This window comes from Petromyzon marinus, chromosome 69 (genome assembly GCF_048934315.1).
Source record: "Petromyzon marinus isolate PM22_M1 ecotype Great Lakes invasive population chromosome 69, UKy_Petmar_22M1.pri1.0, whole genome shotgun sequence".
Lineage (NCBI taxonomy): Eukaryota > Metazoa > Chordata > Hyperoartia > Petromyzontiformes > Petromyzontidae > Petromyzon > Petromyzon marinus.
In genome coordinates, this window is record NC_133735.1 from 5389738 (window position 1) to 5402889 (window position 13152).

General features: G+C 56.5%; 1 protein-coding gene and 1 long non-coding RNA gene across 4 annotated transcripts in view; one reads left to right on the plus strand and one right to left on the minus strand.

Moving 5' to 3' along the window:
- Positions 1 to 660: 660 nt before the first annotated feature.
- LOC142906745 (uncharacterized) lies at positions 661 to 2324 on the plus strand. The gene is made up of 3 exons (XR_012930476.1): positions 661 to 690; positions 1368 to 1389; positions 2264 to 2324. It is a non-coding gene; the product is annotated as an uncharacterized LOC142906745 (long non-coding RNA).
- A 1378-nt stretch (positions 2325 to 3702) lies between these two features.
- Positions 3703 to 13152, minus strand: part of LOC142906739 (uncharacterized) — a 10059-nt gene continuing 609 nt past the window's right edge. Inside the window, exons 1-2 of one of the 3 annotated variants that reach the window (XM_076055145.1) lie at positions 5864 to 13152; positions 3703 to 5527 (exon numbers count right to left, since the gene is read on the minus strand). The exon at positions 5864 to 13152 is cut by the window's right edge and continues 609 nt beyond it. In XM_076055145.1, the coding sequence (XP_075911260.1) occupies positions 8489 to 9856 (1368 nt within the window). In that variant the 5' untranslated portion in view covers positions 9857 to 13152 and the 3' untranslated portion in view covers positions 3703 to 5527; positions 5864 to 8488. The other 2 variants (XM_076055143.1, XM_076055144.1) reach the window with 2 other exon arrangements.

The following is a 13152-nucleotide window of genomic DNA, read 5'->3' on the forward strand; positions in this document are numbered from 1 at the left end:
ACACAGTCACCAGGAGGTACCTACACAGTCACCAGGAGGTTCCTACACAGTCACCAGGAGGTTCTACACAGTCACCAGGAGGTTCTACACAGTCACCAGGAGGTACCTACACAGTAACCAGGTTCCTACACAGTAACCAGGAGGTTCCTACACAGTCACCAGGAGGTTCCTACACAGTCACCAGGAGGTTCCTACACAGTCACCATGAGGTACCTACACAGTAACCAGGAGGTTCCTACACAGTCACCAGGAGGTTCCTACACAGTCACCAGGAGGTTCCTGACTGTGAGTAACCAGGAGGTACTTACACAGTCACCAGGAGGTTCCTACACAGTCACCAGGATGTTCCTACACAGTCACCAGGAGGTTCCTACACAGTAACCAGGAGGTACCTACACAGTCACCAGGAGGTACCTACACAGTAACCAGGAGGTTCTACACAGTCACCAGGAGGTACCTACACAGTAACCAGGAGGTTCTAGACAGTCACCAGGAGGTTCCTACACAGTAACCAGGAGGTACCTACACAGTAACCAGGAGGTTCCTACACAGTAACCAGGAGGTTCCTACACAGTCACCAGGAGGTTCCTACACAGTCACCAGGAGGTACCTACACAGTCACCAGGAGGTACCTACACAGTCACCAGGAGGTTCCTACACAGTCACCAGGAGGTTCTACACAGTCACCAGGTACCTACACAGTAACCAGGATGTACCTACACAGTCACTAGGACGTTCCTACACAGTAACCAGGAGGTTCCTACACAGTCACCAGGAGGTACCTACACAGTCACCAGGAGGTTCCTACACAGTCACCAGGAGGTTCCTACACAGTAACCAGGAGGTACCTACACAGTAACCAGGAGGTTCCTACACAGTCACCAGGAGGTTCCTACACAGTAACCAGGAGGTTCCTACACAGTCACCAGGAGGTTCCTACACAGTCACCAGGAGGTACCTACACAGTCACCAGGAGGTTCCTACACAGTCACCAGGAGGTTCCTACACAGTAACCAGGAGGTTCCTACACAGTCACCAAGAGGTTCCTACACAGTCACCAGGAGGTTCCTACAAAGTAACCAGGAGGTTCCTACACAGTAACCAGGAGGTTCTACACAGTAACCAGGAGGTTCCTACACAGTAACCAGGAGGTTCTACACAGTAACCAGGAGGTACCTACACAGTCACCAGGAGGTTCCTACACAGTAACCAGGTAACTACACAGTAACCAGGAGGTTCCTACACAGTAACCAGGAGGTTCCTACACAGTCACCAGGAGGTACCTACACAGTCACCAGGAGGTACCTACACAGTCACCAGGAGGTTCCTACACAGTCACCAGGAGGTTCCTACACAGTCACCAGGAGGTACCTACACAGTCACCAGAAGGTTCCTACACAGTCACCAGGAGGTACCTACACAGTCACCAGGAGGTTCCTACACAGTCACCAGGAGGTTCCTACACAGTCACCAGGTACCTACACAGTCACCAGGAGGTTCCTACACAGTCACCAGGAGGTTCCTACACAGTCACCAGGAGGTACCTACACAGTAATCAGGAGGTACCTACACAGTAACCAGGAGGTACCTACACAGTCACCAGGAGGTTCTACACAGTCACCAGGAGGTTCCTACACAGTCACCAGGAGGTTCCTACACAGTCACCAGGAGGTTCTACACAGTCACCAGGAGGTTCCTACACAGTCACCAGGAGGTTCCTACACAGTCACCAGGAGGTTCCTACACAGTAACCAGGAGGTACCTACACAGTCACCAGGAGGTTCCTACACAGTCACCAGGAGGTTCCTACACAGTCACCAGGAGGTACCTACACAGTCACCAGGAGGTTCCTACACAGTCACCAGGAGGTTCCTACACAGTCACCAGGAGGTACCTACACAGTAACCAGAAGGTTCCTACACAGTCACCAGGAGGTTCCTACACAGTCCCCAGGAGGTACCTACACAGTCACCAGGAGGTTCCTATACAGTAACCAGGAGGTACCTACACAGTAACCAGGAGGTACCTACATAGTAACCAGGAGGTTCCTACACAGTAACCAGGAGGTTCCTACACAGTAACCAGGAGGTACCTACACAGTAACCAGGAGGTTCTACACAGTAACCAGGAGGTTCCTACACAGTCACCAGGAGATACCTACACAGTAACCAGGAGGTGCCTACACAGTAACCAGGAGGTTCCTACACAGTCACCAGGAGGTTCCTACACAGTCACCAGGAGGTACCTACACAGTCACCAGGAGGTACCTACACAGTCACCAGGTACCTACACAGTCACCAGGAGGTTCCTACACAGTCACCAGGAGGTACCTACACAGTCACCAGGAGGTTCCTACACAGTCACCAGGAGGTACCTACACAGTCACCAGGAGGTTCCTACACAGTCACCAGGAGGTTCCTACACAGTCACCAGGAGGTACCTACACAGTCACCAGGAGGTTCCTACACAGTCACCAGGAGGTACCTACACAGTCACCAGGAGGTTCCTACACAGTCACCAGGAGGTACCTACACAGTCACCAGGAGGTTCCTACACAGTCACCAGTTACCTACATAGTAACCAGGAGGTTCCTACACAGTAACCAGGAGGTACCTACACACTCACCAGGAGGTTCCTACACAGTCACCAGGAGGTACCTACACAGTCACCAGGAGGTACCTACACAGTAACCAGGAGGTACCTACACAGTCACCAGGAGGTTCCTGACTGTGAGTAACCAGGAGGTTCCTACACAGTAACCAGGAGGTTCCTACACAGTCACCAGGAGGTACCTACACAGTAACCAGGAGGTACCTACACAGTCACCAGGAGGTTCCTACACAGTCACCAGGAGGTTCCTACACAGTAACCAGGAGGTAGCTACACAGTCACCAGGAGGTTCTACACAGTCACCAGGAGGTTCCTACACAGTAACCAGGAGGTTCCTACACAGTCACCAGGAGGTACCTACACAGTAACCAGGAGGTACCTACACAGTAACCAGGAGGTTCCTACACAGTCACCAGGAGGTTCCTACACAGTAACCAGGAGGTTCCTACACAGTAACCAGGAGGTACCTACACAGTCACCAGGAGGTTCCTACACAGTAACCAGGAGGTTCCTACACAGTAACCAGGAGGTACCTACACAGTCACCAGGAGGTTCTTACACAGTCACCAGGAGGTTCCTACACAGTAACCAGGAGGTTCCTACACAGTCACCAGGAGGTTCCTACACAGTCACCAGGAGGTTCCTACACAGTAACCAGGAGGTTCCTGACTGTGAGTAACCAGGAGGTACCTACACAGTCATCAGGATGTTCCTGACTGTGAGTAACCAGGAGGTTCCTACACGGTAACCAGGAGGTTCCTACACAGTAACCAGGAGGTACCTACACAGTAACCAGGAGGTTCCTACACGGTAACCAGGAGGTACCTACACAGTCACCAGGAGGTACCTACACAGTCACCAGGAGGTTCCTACACAGTCACCAGGAGGTTCCTACACAGTAACCAAGAGGTTCCTACACAGTAACCAGGAGGTACCTACACAGTAACCAGGAGGTACCTACACAGTAACCAGGAGGTACCTACACAGTAACCAGGAGGTTCTACACAGGAACCAGGTACCTACACAGTAACCAGGTACCTACACAGTAACCAGGAGGTTCCTACACAGTCACCAGGAGGTTCCTGACTGTGAGTAACCAGGAGGTTCCTACACAGTAACCAGGAGGTTCCTACACAGTCACCAGGAGGTTCCTGCACAGTAACCAGGAGGTACCTACACAGTAACCAGGAGGTACCTACACAGTAACCAGGAGGATCCTACACAGTCACCAGGAGGTTCTACACAGTAACCAGGAGGTTCCTACACAGTAACCAGGAGGTTCTACACAGTAACCAGGAGGTACCTACACAGTCACCAGGAGGTTCCTACACAGTCACCAGGAGGTTCCTACACAGTCACCAGGAGGTTCCTACACAGTAACCAGGAGGTTCTACACAGTAACCAGGAGGTACCTACACAGTCACCAGGAGGTTCCTACACAGTCACCAGGAGGTACCTACACAGTAACCAGGAGGTACCTACACAGTAACCAGGAGGTTCCTACACAGTAATCAGGAGGTTCCTACACAGTCACCAGGAGGTTCCTACACAGTAACCAGGAGGTACCCACACAGTCACCAGGAGGTTCCTACACAGTAACCAGGAGGTTCTACACAGTAACCAGGTACCTACACAGTAACCAGGAGGTTCTACACAGTAACCAGGAGGTACCTACACAGTCACCAGGAGGTTCCTACACAGTAACCAAGAGGTACCTACACAGTAACCAGGAGGTACCTACACAGTCACCAGGAGGTACCTACACAGTAACCAGGAGGTACCTACACAGTAACCAGGAGGTACCTACACAGTCACCAAGAGGTACCTACACAGTCACCAGGAGGTTCCTACACAGTAACCAGGAGGTTCCTACACAGTAACCAGGAGGTACCTACACAGTCACCAGGAGGTTCCTACACAGTAACCAGGAGGTTCCTACACAGTAACCAGGAGGTACCTACACAGTCACCAGGAGGTACCTACACAGTAACCAGGAGGTTCTACACAGTAACCAGGAGGTACCTACACAGTCACCAGGAGGTTCCTACACAGTCACCAGGAGGTACCTACACAGTAACCAGGAGGTACCTACACAGTAACCAGGAGGTTCCTACACAGTCACCAGGAGGTTCCTACACAGTCACCAGGAGGTTCCTACACAGTAACCAGGAGGTACCTACACAGTCACCAGGAGGTACCTACACAGTAACCAGGAGGTTCTACACAGGAACCAGGTACCTACACAGTAACCAGGAGGTTCTACACAGTAACCAGGAGGTACCTACACAGTCACCAGGAGGTTCCTACACAGTAACCAGTAGGTACCTACACAGTAACCAGGAGGTACCTACACAGTCACCAGGAGGTACCTACACAGTAACCAGGAGGTACCTACACAGTAACCAGGAGGTACCTACACAGTCACCAGGAGGTACCTACACAGTCACCAGGAGGTTCCTACACAGTAACCAGGAGGTTCCTACACAGTAACCAGGAGGTACCTACACAGTCACCAGGAGGTTCCTACACAGTAACCAGGAGGTTCCTACACAGTAACCAGGAGGTTCCTACACAGTAACCAGGAGGTTCTACACAGTCACCAGGAGGTTCCTACACAGTAACCAGGAGGTTCCTACACAGTAACCAGGAGGTACCTACACAGTCACCAGGAGGTACCTACACAGTAACCAGGAGGTACCTACACAGTAACCAGGAGGTACCTACACAGTCACCAGGAGGTTCCTACACAGTCACCAGGAGGTACCTACACAGTAACCAGGAGGTACCTACACAGTAACCAGGAGGTTCCTACACAGTCACCAGGAGGTTCCTACACAGTCACCAGGAGGTTCTACACAGTCACCAGGAGGTTCCTACACAGTAACCAGGAGGTACCTACACAGTAACCAGGAGGTTCCTACACAGTAACCAGGAGGTTCCTACACAGTAACCAGGAGGTACCTACACAGTAACCAGGAGGTACCTACACAGTAACCAGGAGGTTCCTACACAGTCACCAGGAGGTTCCTACACAGTCACCAGGAGGTTCCTACACAGTCACCGGGAGGTTCCTACACAGTAACCAGGAGGTTCCTGACTGTGAGTAACCAGGAGGTTCCTACACAGTCACCAGGAGGTTCCTACACAGTCACCAGGAGGTTCCTACACAGTAACCAGGAGGTTCCTACACAGTAACCAGGAGGTTCCTGACTGTGAGTAACCAGGATGTACCTACACAGTCACCAGGAGGTACCTACACAGTCACCAGGAGGTTCCTGACTGTGAGTAACCAGGAGGCACCTACACAGTAACCAGGAGGTACCTACACAGTAACCAGGAGGTTCCTACACAGTCACCAGGAGGTTCCTACACAGTAACCAGGAGGTACCTACACAGTAACCAGGAGGTTCCTACACAGTAACCAGGAGGGTCCTACACAGTCACCAGGAGGTTCCTACACAGTCAACAGGAGGTTCCTGACTGTGAGTAACCAGGAGGTTCCTACACAGTCACCAGGAGGTTCCTACACAGTAACCAGGAGGTTCCTACACAGTCACCAGGTACCTACACAGTAACCAGGAGGTTCCTACACAGTCACCAGGAGGTTCCTACACAGTCACCAGGTACCTACAGAGTAACCAGGAGGTTCCTACACAGTCACCAGGAGGTTCTACAGAGTAACATGTAAAACAACAACACCACCACCACCACACACACGGGCCAGGGCTAATGTACACGGCCCTCGAGTCGTGCGTCATTGGCCGACTCTTGCAGCTGTCATTGGCCTACTCTTCCATGCCGCTGGGCGATCCGCCTGTCCGTATCCCTCGCCCACCCGCGGCTGCTGCTGCTGCTGCGTCGTCCACCCACGTGTCTCCCTCCACCACGTGTCTCCTTCGTGTCTCCCACGTGTCTCCCTTCACCACGTGTCTCCCTCCTCCACGTGTCTCCCACGTGTCTCCCTTCACCACGTGTCTCCCTTTTCCACGTGTCTCCTTCGTGTCTCCTTCGTGTCTCCCTCGTGTCTCCGTGTCTCCCTCGTGTCTCCTTCGTGTCTCCCACGTGTCTCCTTCGTGTCTCCCTCATGTCTCCCTTCACCACGTGTCTCCCTTCACCACGTGTCTCCCTCCACCACGTGTCTCCCACGTGTCTCCCTCGTGTCTCCCTCCTCGACGTGTCTCCCACGTGTCTCTTTTCACCACGTGTCTCCCTTCTCCACGTGTCTCCTTCGTGTCTCCCACGTGTCTCCTTCGTGTCTCCTTCGTGTCTCCCTCGTGTCTCCTTCGTGTCTCCTTCGTGTCTCCCACGTGTCTCCTTCGTGTCTCCCTCATGTCTCCCTTCACCACGTGTCTCCCTTCACCACGTGTCTCCCTTCACCACGTGTCTGCCTCGTGTCTCCCACGTGTCTCCCTCGTGTCTCCCTTCACCACGTGTCTCCCTCCACCACGTGTCTCCCTTCACCACGTGTCTCCCTTCACCACGTGTCTCCCACGTGTCTCCCTTCACCACGTGTCTCCCACGTGTCTCTTTCGTGTCTCCCACGTGTCTCCCACCACCACGTGTCTCCCACCTCCACGTGTCTCCCTCGTGTCTCCCACGTGTCTCCCACCACGTGTCTCCCACCTCCACGTGTCTCTTTCGTGTCTCCCTCCTCGTGTCTCCCTCCTCGTGTCTCCCTCCACCACTTTCTCCCTCATCCCCGTCTCCCTCCACCACGTGTCTCCTTCGTGTCTCCCTCCACCACGTGTCTCCCTCCTTGTGTCTCCCTCCTCCACGTGTCTCCTTCGTGTCTCCCTCCCTCGTGTCTCCCTCCACCACGTGTCTCCCTCCTCGTGTCTCCCTCCTCCACGTGTCTCCTTCGTGTCTCCCTCCACCACGTGTCTCCCTCCTCGTGTCTCCCTCCTCCACGTGTCTCCTTCGTGTCTCCCTCCCTCGTGTCTCCCTCCTCCACGTGTCTCCCTCCACCACGTGTCTCCTTCGTGTCTCCCACGTGTCTCCCTCCTCCACCTGTCTCCCTCCACCCCGTGTCTCCCTCCACCACGTGTCTCCCTGCTCCACGTGTCTCCCACGTGTCTCCTTCGTGTCTCCCTCATCCCCGTGTCTCCCTCCACCACGTGTCTCCTTCGTGTCTCCCTCCTCCACGTGTCTCCCTCCTCCACGTGTCTCCCACGTCTCTCCCTCATCCCCGTGTCTCCCTCTTCCACGTGTCTCCTTCGTGTCTCCCACGTGTCTCCCTCCTCCACCTGTCTCCCTCATCCTCGTGTCTCCCTCCACCCCGTGTCTCCCTCATCCCCGTGTCTCCCACGTGTCTCCCTCCTCCACGTGTCTCCTTCGTGTCTCCCTCCTCGTGTCTCCCACCACCACGTGTCTCCCACCACGTGTCTCCCTCCACCACGTGTCTCCCTCCACGTGTCTCCTTCGTGTCTCCCACCACCACGTGTCTCGCTCCTCGTGTCTCCCTCCTCCACGTGTCTCCCTCCTCCACGTGTCTCCTTCGTGTCTCCCACGTGTCTCCCTCCTCCACGTGTCTCCCTCATCCCCGTGTCTCCCTCCACCACGTGTCTCCCACGTGTCTCCCTCCTCGTGTCTCCCTCCACCACGTGTCTCCCTCCTCCACGTGTCTCCTTCGTGTCTCCCACGTGTCTCCCTCCTCGTGTCTCCCTCCACCACGTGTCTCCCACGTGCCTCCCTCCTCGTGTCTCCCTCATCCCCGTGTCTCCCTCCTCCACGTGTCTCCCACGTGTCTCCCTCCTCGTGTCTCCCTCCACCACGTGTCTCCCACGTGCCTCCCTCCTCGTGTCTCCCTCATCCACGTGTCTCCCACGTGTCTCCCTCCTCGTGTCTCCCTCCACCACGTGTCTCCCACGTGTCTCCCTCCTCATGTCTCCCTCATCACCGTGTCTCCCTCCTCCACGTGTCTCCTTCCACCCCGTGTCTCCCTCCTCCACGTGTCTCCCTCCACCCCGTGTCTCCCTCCTCCACGTGTCTCCTTCGTATCTCCCACCACGTGTCTCCCTCCACCACGTGTCTCCCACCACGTGTCTCCTTCCACCCCGTGTCTCCCTCCTCCACGTGTCTCCTTCGTGTCTCCCACCACGTGTCTCCCTCCTCCCCGTGTCTCCCACCACGTGTCTCCCTCCTCCACGTGTCTCCTTCCACCCCGTGTCTCCCTCCTCCACGTGTCTCCTTCGTGTCTCCCTCCCTCGTGTCTCCCTCCACCCCGTGTCTCCCACCACGTGTCTCCCTCCTCCACGTGTCTCCCACGTGTCTCTCTCCTCGTGTCTCCTTCCCGTGTCTCCCTCCTTCCCGTGTCTCCCACCACGTGTCTCCCTCCTCCACGTGTCTCCCTCCTCCACGTGTCTCCTTCGTGTCTCCCACGTGCCTCCCACGTGTCTCCCTCCTCGTGTCTCCTTCCCGTGTCTCCCTCCTTCCCGTGTCTCCCACCACGTGTCTCCCTCCTCCACGTGTCTCCCTCCTCCACGTGTCTCCTTCGTGTCTCCCACGTGTCTCCTTCCCGTGTCTCCCTCCTTCCCGTGTCTCCCTCCTCGTGTCTCCCACCACCACGTGTCTCCCACCACGTGTCTCCCTCCACCACGTGTCTCCCTCCACGTGTCTCCTTCGTGTCTTCCACCACCACGTGTCTCCCTCCTCGTGTCTCCCTCCTCCACGTGTCTCCTTCGTGTCTCCCACGTGTCTCCCTCCTCCACGTGTCTCCCTCATCCCCGTGTCTCCCTCCACCACGTGTCTCCCTCCTCGTGTCTCCCTCCACCACGTGTCTCCCACGTGCCTCCCTCCTCGTGTCTCCCTCCACCACCTGTCTCCCTCCACCACGTGTCTCCCTCCACCACGTGTGTCCCTTCACCACGTGTCTCCCTTCACCACGTGTCTCCCACGTGTCTCTTTCGTGTCTCCCACGTGTCTCCCACCACCACGTGTCTCCCACCTCCACGTGTCTCCCACCTCCAGGTGTCTCCCTCGTGTCTCCCACGTGTCTCCCACCACGTGTCTCCCACCACGTGTCTCCCACCTCCACGTGTCTCCTTCGTGTCTCCCTCCTCGTGTCTCCCTCCACCACTTTCTCCCTCATCCCCGTCTCCCTCCACCACGTGTCTCCTTCGTGTCTCCCTCCTCGTGTCTCCCTCCTCCACGTGTCTCCTTCGTGTCTCACTCCCTCGTGTCTCCCACGTGTCTCCCTCCTCCACCTGTCTCCCTCCTCCACCTGTCTCCCTCCACCCCGTGTCTCCATCCACCCCGTGTCTCCCTCATCCCCGTGTCTCCCTCCTCCACGTGTCTCCCACGTGTCTCCCTCGTGTCTCCTTCATCCCCGTGTCTCCCTCCACCACGTGTCTCCTTCGTGTCTCCCTCCACGTGTCTCCCTCCTCCACGTGTCTCCCTCCTCCACGTGTCTCCCTCGTGTTTCCCTCGTGTCTCCCTCCTCCACGTGTCTCCCACGTGTCTCCCTCATCCCCGTGTCTCCCTCCTCCACGTGTCTCCCACGTGTCTCCCTCCTCCACCTGTCTCCCTCATCCCCGTGTCTCCCTCCACCACGTGTCTCCTTCGTGTCTCCCACGTGTCTCCCTCCTCCACGTGTCTCCCACCACGTGTCTCCCTCCACCACGTGTCTCCCACGTGTCTCCCTCCTCGTGTCTCCCTCATCCCCGTGTCTCCCTCCTCCACGTGTCTCCTTCCACCCCGTGTCTCCCTCCTCCACGTGTCTCCCTCCACCCCGTGTCTCCCTCCTCCACGTGTCTCCTTCGTGTCTCCCACCACGTGTCTCCCTCCACCACGTGTCTCCTTTCTTGTCTCCCACCACGTGTCTCCCTCCTCCCCGTGTCTCCCACCACGTGTCTCCCTCTTCCACGTGTCTCCTTCGTGTCTCCCTCCCTCGTGTCTCCCTCCACCCCGTGTCTCCCACCACGTGTCTCCCTCCTCCACGTGTCTCCCACGTGTCTCCCTCCTCGTGTCTCCTTCCCGTGTCTCCCTCCTTCCCGTGTTTCCCACCACGTGTCTCCCTCCTCCACGTGTCTCCCTCCTCGTGTCTCCCTCATCCCCGTGTCTCCCTCCTCCACGTGTCTCCTTCCACCCCGTGTCTCCCTCCTCCACGTGTCTCCCTCATCCCCGTGTCTCCCTCCACCACGTGTCTCCTTCGTGTCTCCCACGTGTCTCCCTCCTCCACGTGTCTCCCACCACGTGTCTCCCTCCTCCACGTGTCTCCCACGTGTCTCCCTCCTCGTGTCTCCCTCCTCCACGTGTCTCCCACGTGTCTCCCTCCTCGTGTGTCCTTCCCGTGTCTCCCTCCTTCCCGTGTCTCCCCCCTCCCCGTGTCTCCCACCACGTGTCTCCCTCCACCATGCGTCTCCTTCGTGTCTCCCACGTGTCTCCCGCCTCCACGTGTCTCCCTCCTCGTGTCTCCTTCCCGTGTCTCCCTCCTTCCCGTGTCTCCCACCACGTGTCTCCCTCCTCCACGTGTCTCCTTCGTGTCTCCCACGTGTCTCCTTCCCGTGTCCTGCGTCTCTCACCATCATCATTGTGGCTATGAGATGTTGACAACATCGCCTGGTATACAGGTCGTGGGTTCTACCCCAGGGAGATGTTGACTACCTCGCCTGGTATACAGGAGGTCGTGGGTTCTATCCCTGGGAGATGTTGACTACCTCGCCTGGTATACAGGAGGTCGTGGGTTCTACCCCTGGGAGATGTTGACTACCTCGCCCGGTCTACAGGAGGTCGTGGGTTCGATCCCTGGGTGATGTTGACTACCTCGCCTGGTATACTGGAGGTCGTGGGTTATATCCCTGGGAGATGTTGACAACCTCGCCTGGTCTACAGGTCGTGGGTTCCACCCCAGGGAGATGCTGACTACCTCGCCTGGTCTACTGGAGGTCGTGGGTTCTATCCCTGGGAGATGTTGACTACCTCGCCTGGTGTACAGGAGGTCGTGGGTTCTATCCCTGGGAGATGTTGACTACCTCGCCTGGTCTACAGGAGGTCGTGGGTTCTATCCCTGGGAGATGTTGACTACCTCACCTGGTCTACAGGAGGTCGTGGGTACTATCCCTGGGAGATGTTGACTACCTCGCCTGGGCTACAGGTGGTCGTGGGTTCTATTCCTGGGAGATGTTGACTACCTCGCCTGGTCCGCAGGAGGTCGTGGGTTCTATCCCTGGGAGATGTTGACTACCTCGCCTGGTCTACAGGAGGTCGTGGGTTCTATCCCTGGGAGATGTTGACTACCTCGCCTGGTCTACAGGAGGTCGTGGGTTATATCCCTGGGAGATGTTGAGTACCTCGCCTGGTATACAGGAGGTCGTGGGTTCTATCCCTGGGAGATGTTGACTACCTCGCCTGGTCTACAGGTGGTCGTGGGTTCTATCGCTGGGAGATGTTGACTACCTCGCCTGGTCTACAGGAGGTCGTGGGTTCTATCCCTGGGAGATGTTGACTACCTCGCCTGGTCTACAGGAGGTCGTGGGTTCTATCCCTGGGAGATGTTGACTACCTCGCCTGGTATACAAGAGGTCGTGGGTTCTATCCCTGGGAGATGTTGACTACCTCGCCTGGTCTACAGGAGGTCGTGGGTTCTATCCCTGGGAGATGTTGACTACCTCGCCTGGTACGCAGGAGGTCCTGGGTTCGAACCCTACCCCTGCTGTATATTTGGAGTCTGCGTCTCTCTCTCTCTCTCACCATCACTTTCCACTCCTACCCACTTTACTGAACCATTCTGCGACGGAATAGAGAAGAGCTTTACAGATTGTCGGATTTCTCCATCCGGTACCAAAGACGACAACAACAACACAACAACAACAACAACGATGATGATGAAGTTCCCGTTTAGATTGGTGGTGGTAGTGGTGGTCGTGGTGGTTGTAGTGGTGGTGGTGGTTGTTGTAGTGGTGGTGGTGATGGTTGTGGTGGTGGTTGTAGTGGTGGTGATGGTTGTGGTGGTGGTTGTAGTGGTGGTGATGGTTGTGGTGGTCTTGGTGGTGGTGGAGTTGTGGTGGTGGTCGTGGTTGTTGTAGTGGTGGTGATGGTTGTGGTGGTCATGGTTGTGGTGGTTGTAGTGGTGGTGATGGTCGTGGTGGTTATGGTGGTCTTGGTGGTGGTTGTGGTGGTTGTGGTGGTGGTTGTTGTTGTTGTGGTGGTTGGGTTGTGGTGATGGTTGTGGTGGTTGTGGTGGTGGTTGTTGTAGTGGTGGTGGTGATGGTTGTGGTGGTGATGGTTGTGGTGGTTGTGGTTGTTGTGGTGGTTGTGTTCGACTTTTGGATCAGATCCCCGGGGCTCTGAGCGCCCCCTCGTAACCCGTACAGTGACGAGACTTGCAGCTCATGGGGGGCTACTCTGGGACGGCACGGGTGGTGCTTTTCCACTGGCCACACCCGAGCCAAGCCAGCTCATGGGGGACTACCTGGACACGGGTGATTTTCCACTGGCCACACCCGAGCCAAGCCAGCTTATACTGGGGGCTGCCCTTGCATGGCACGGGTGGTGATTTTCCACTGGCCACACCCGAGCCAAGCCAGCTTATACTGGGGGCTGCCC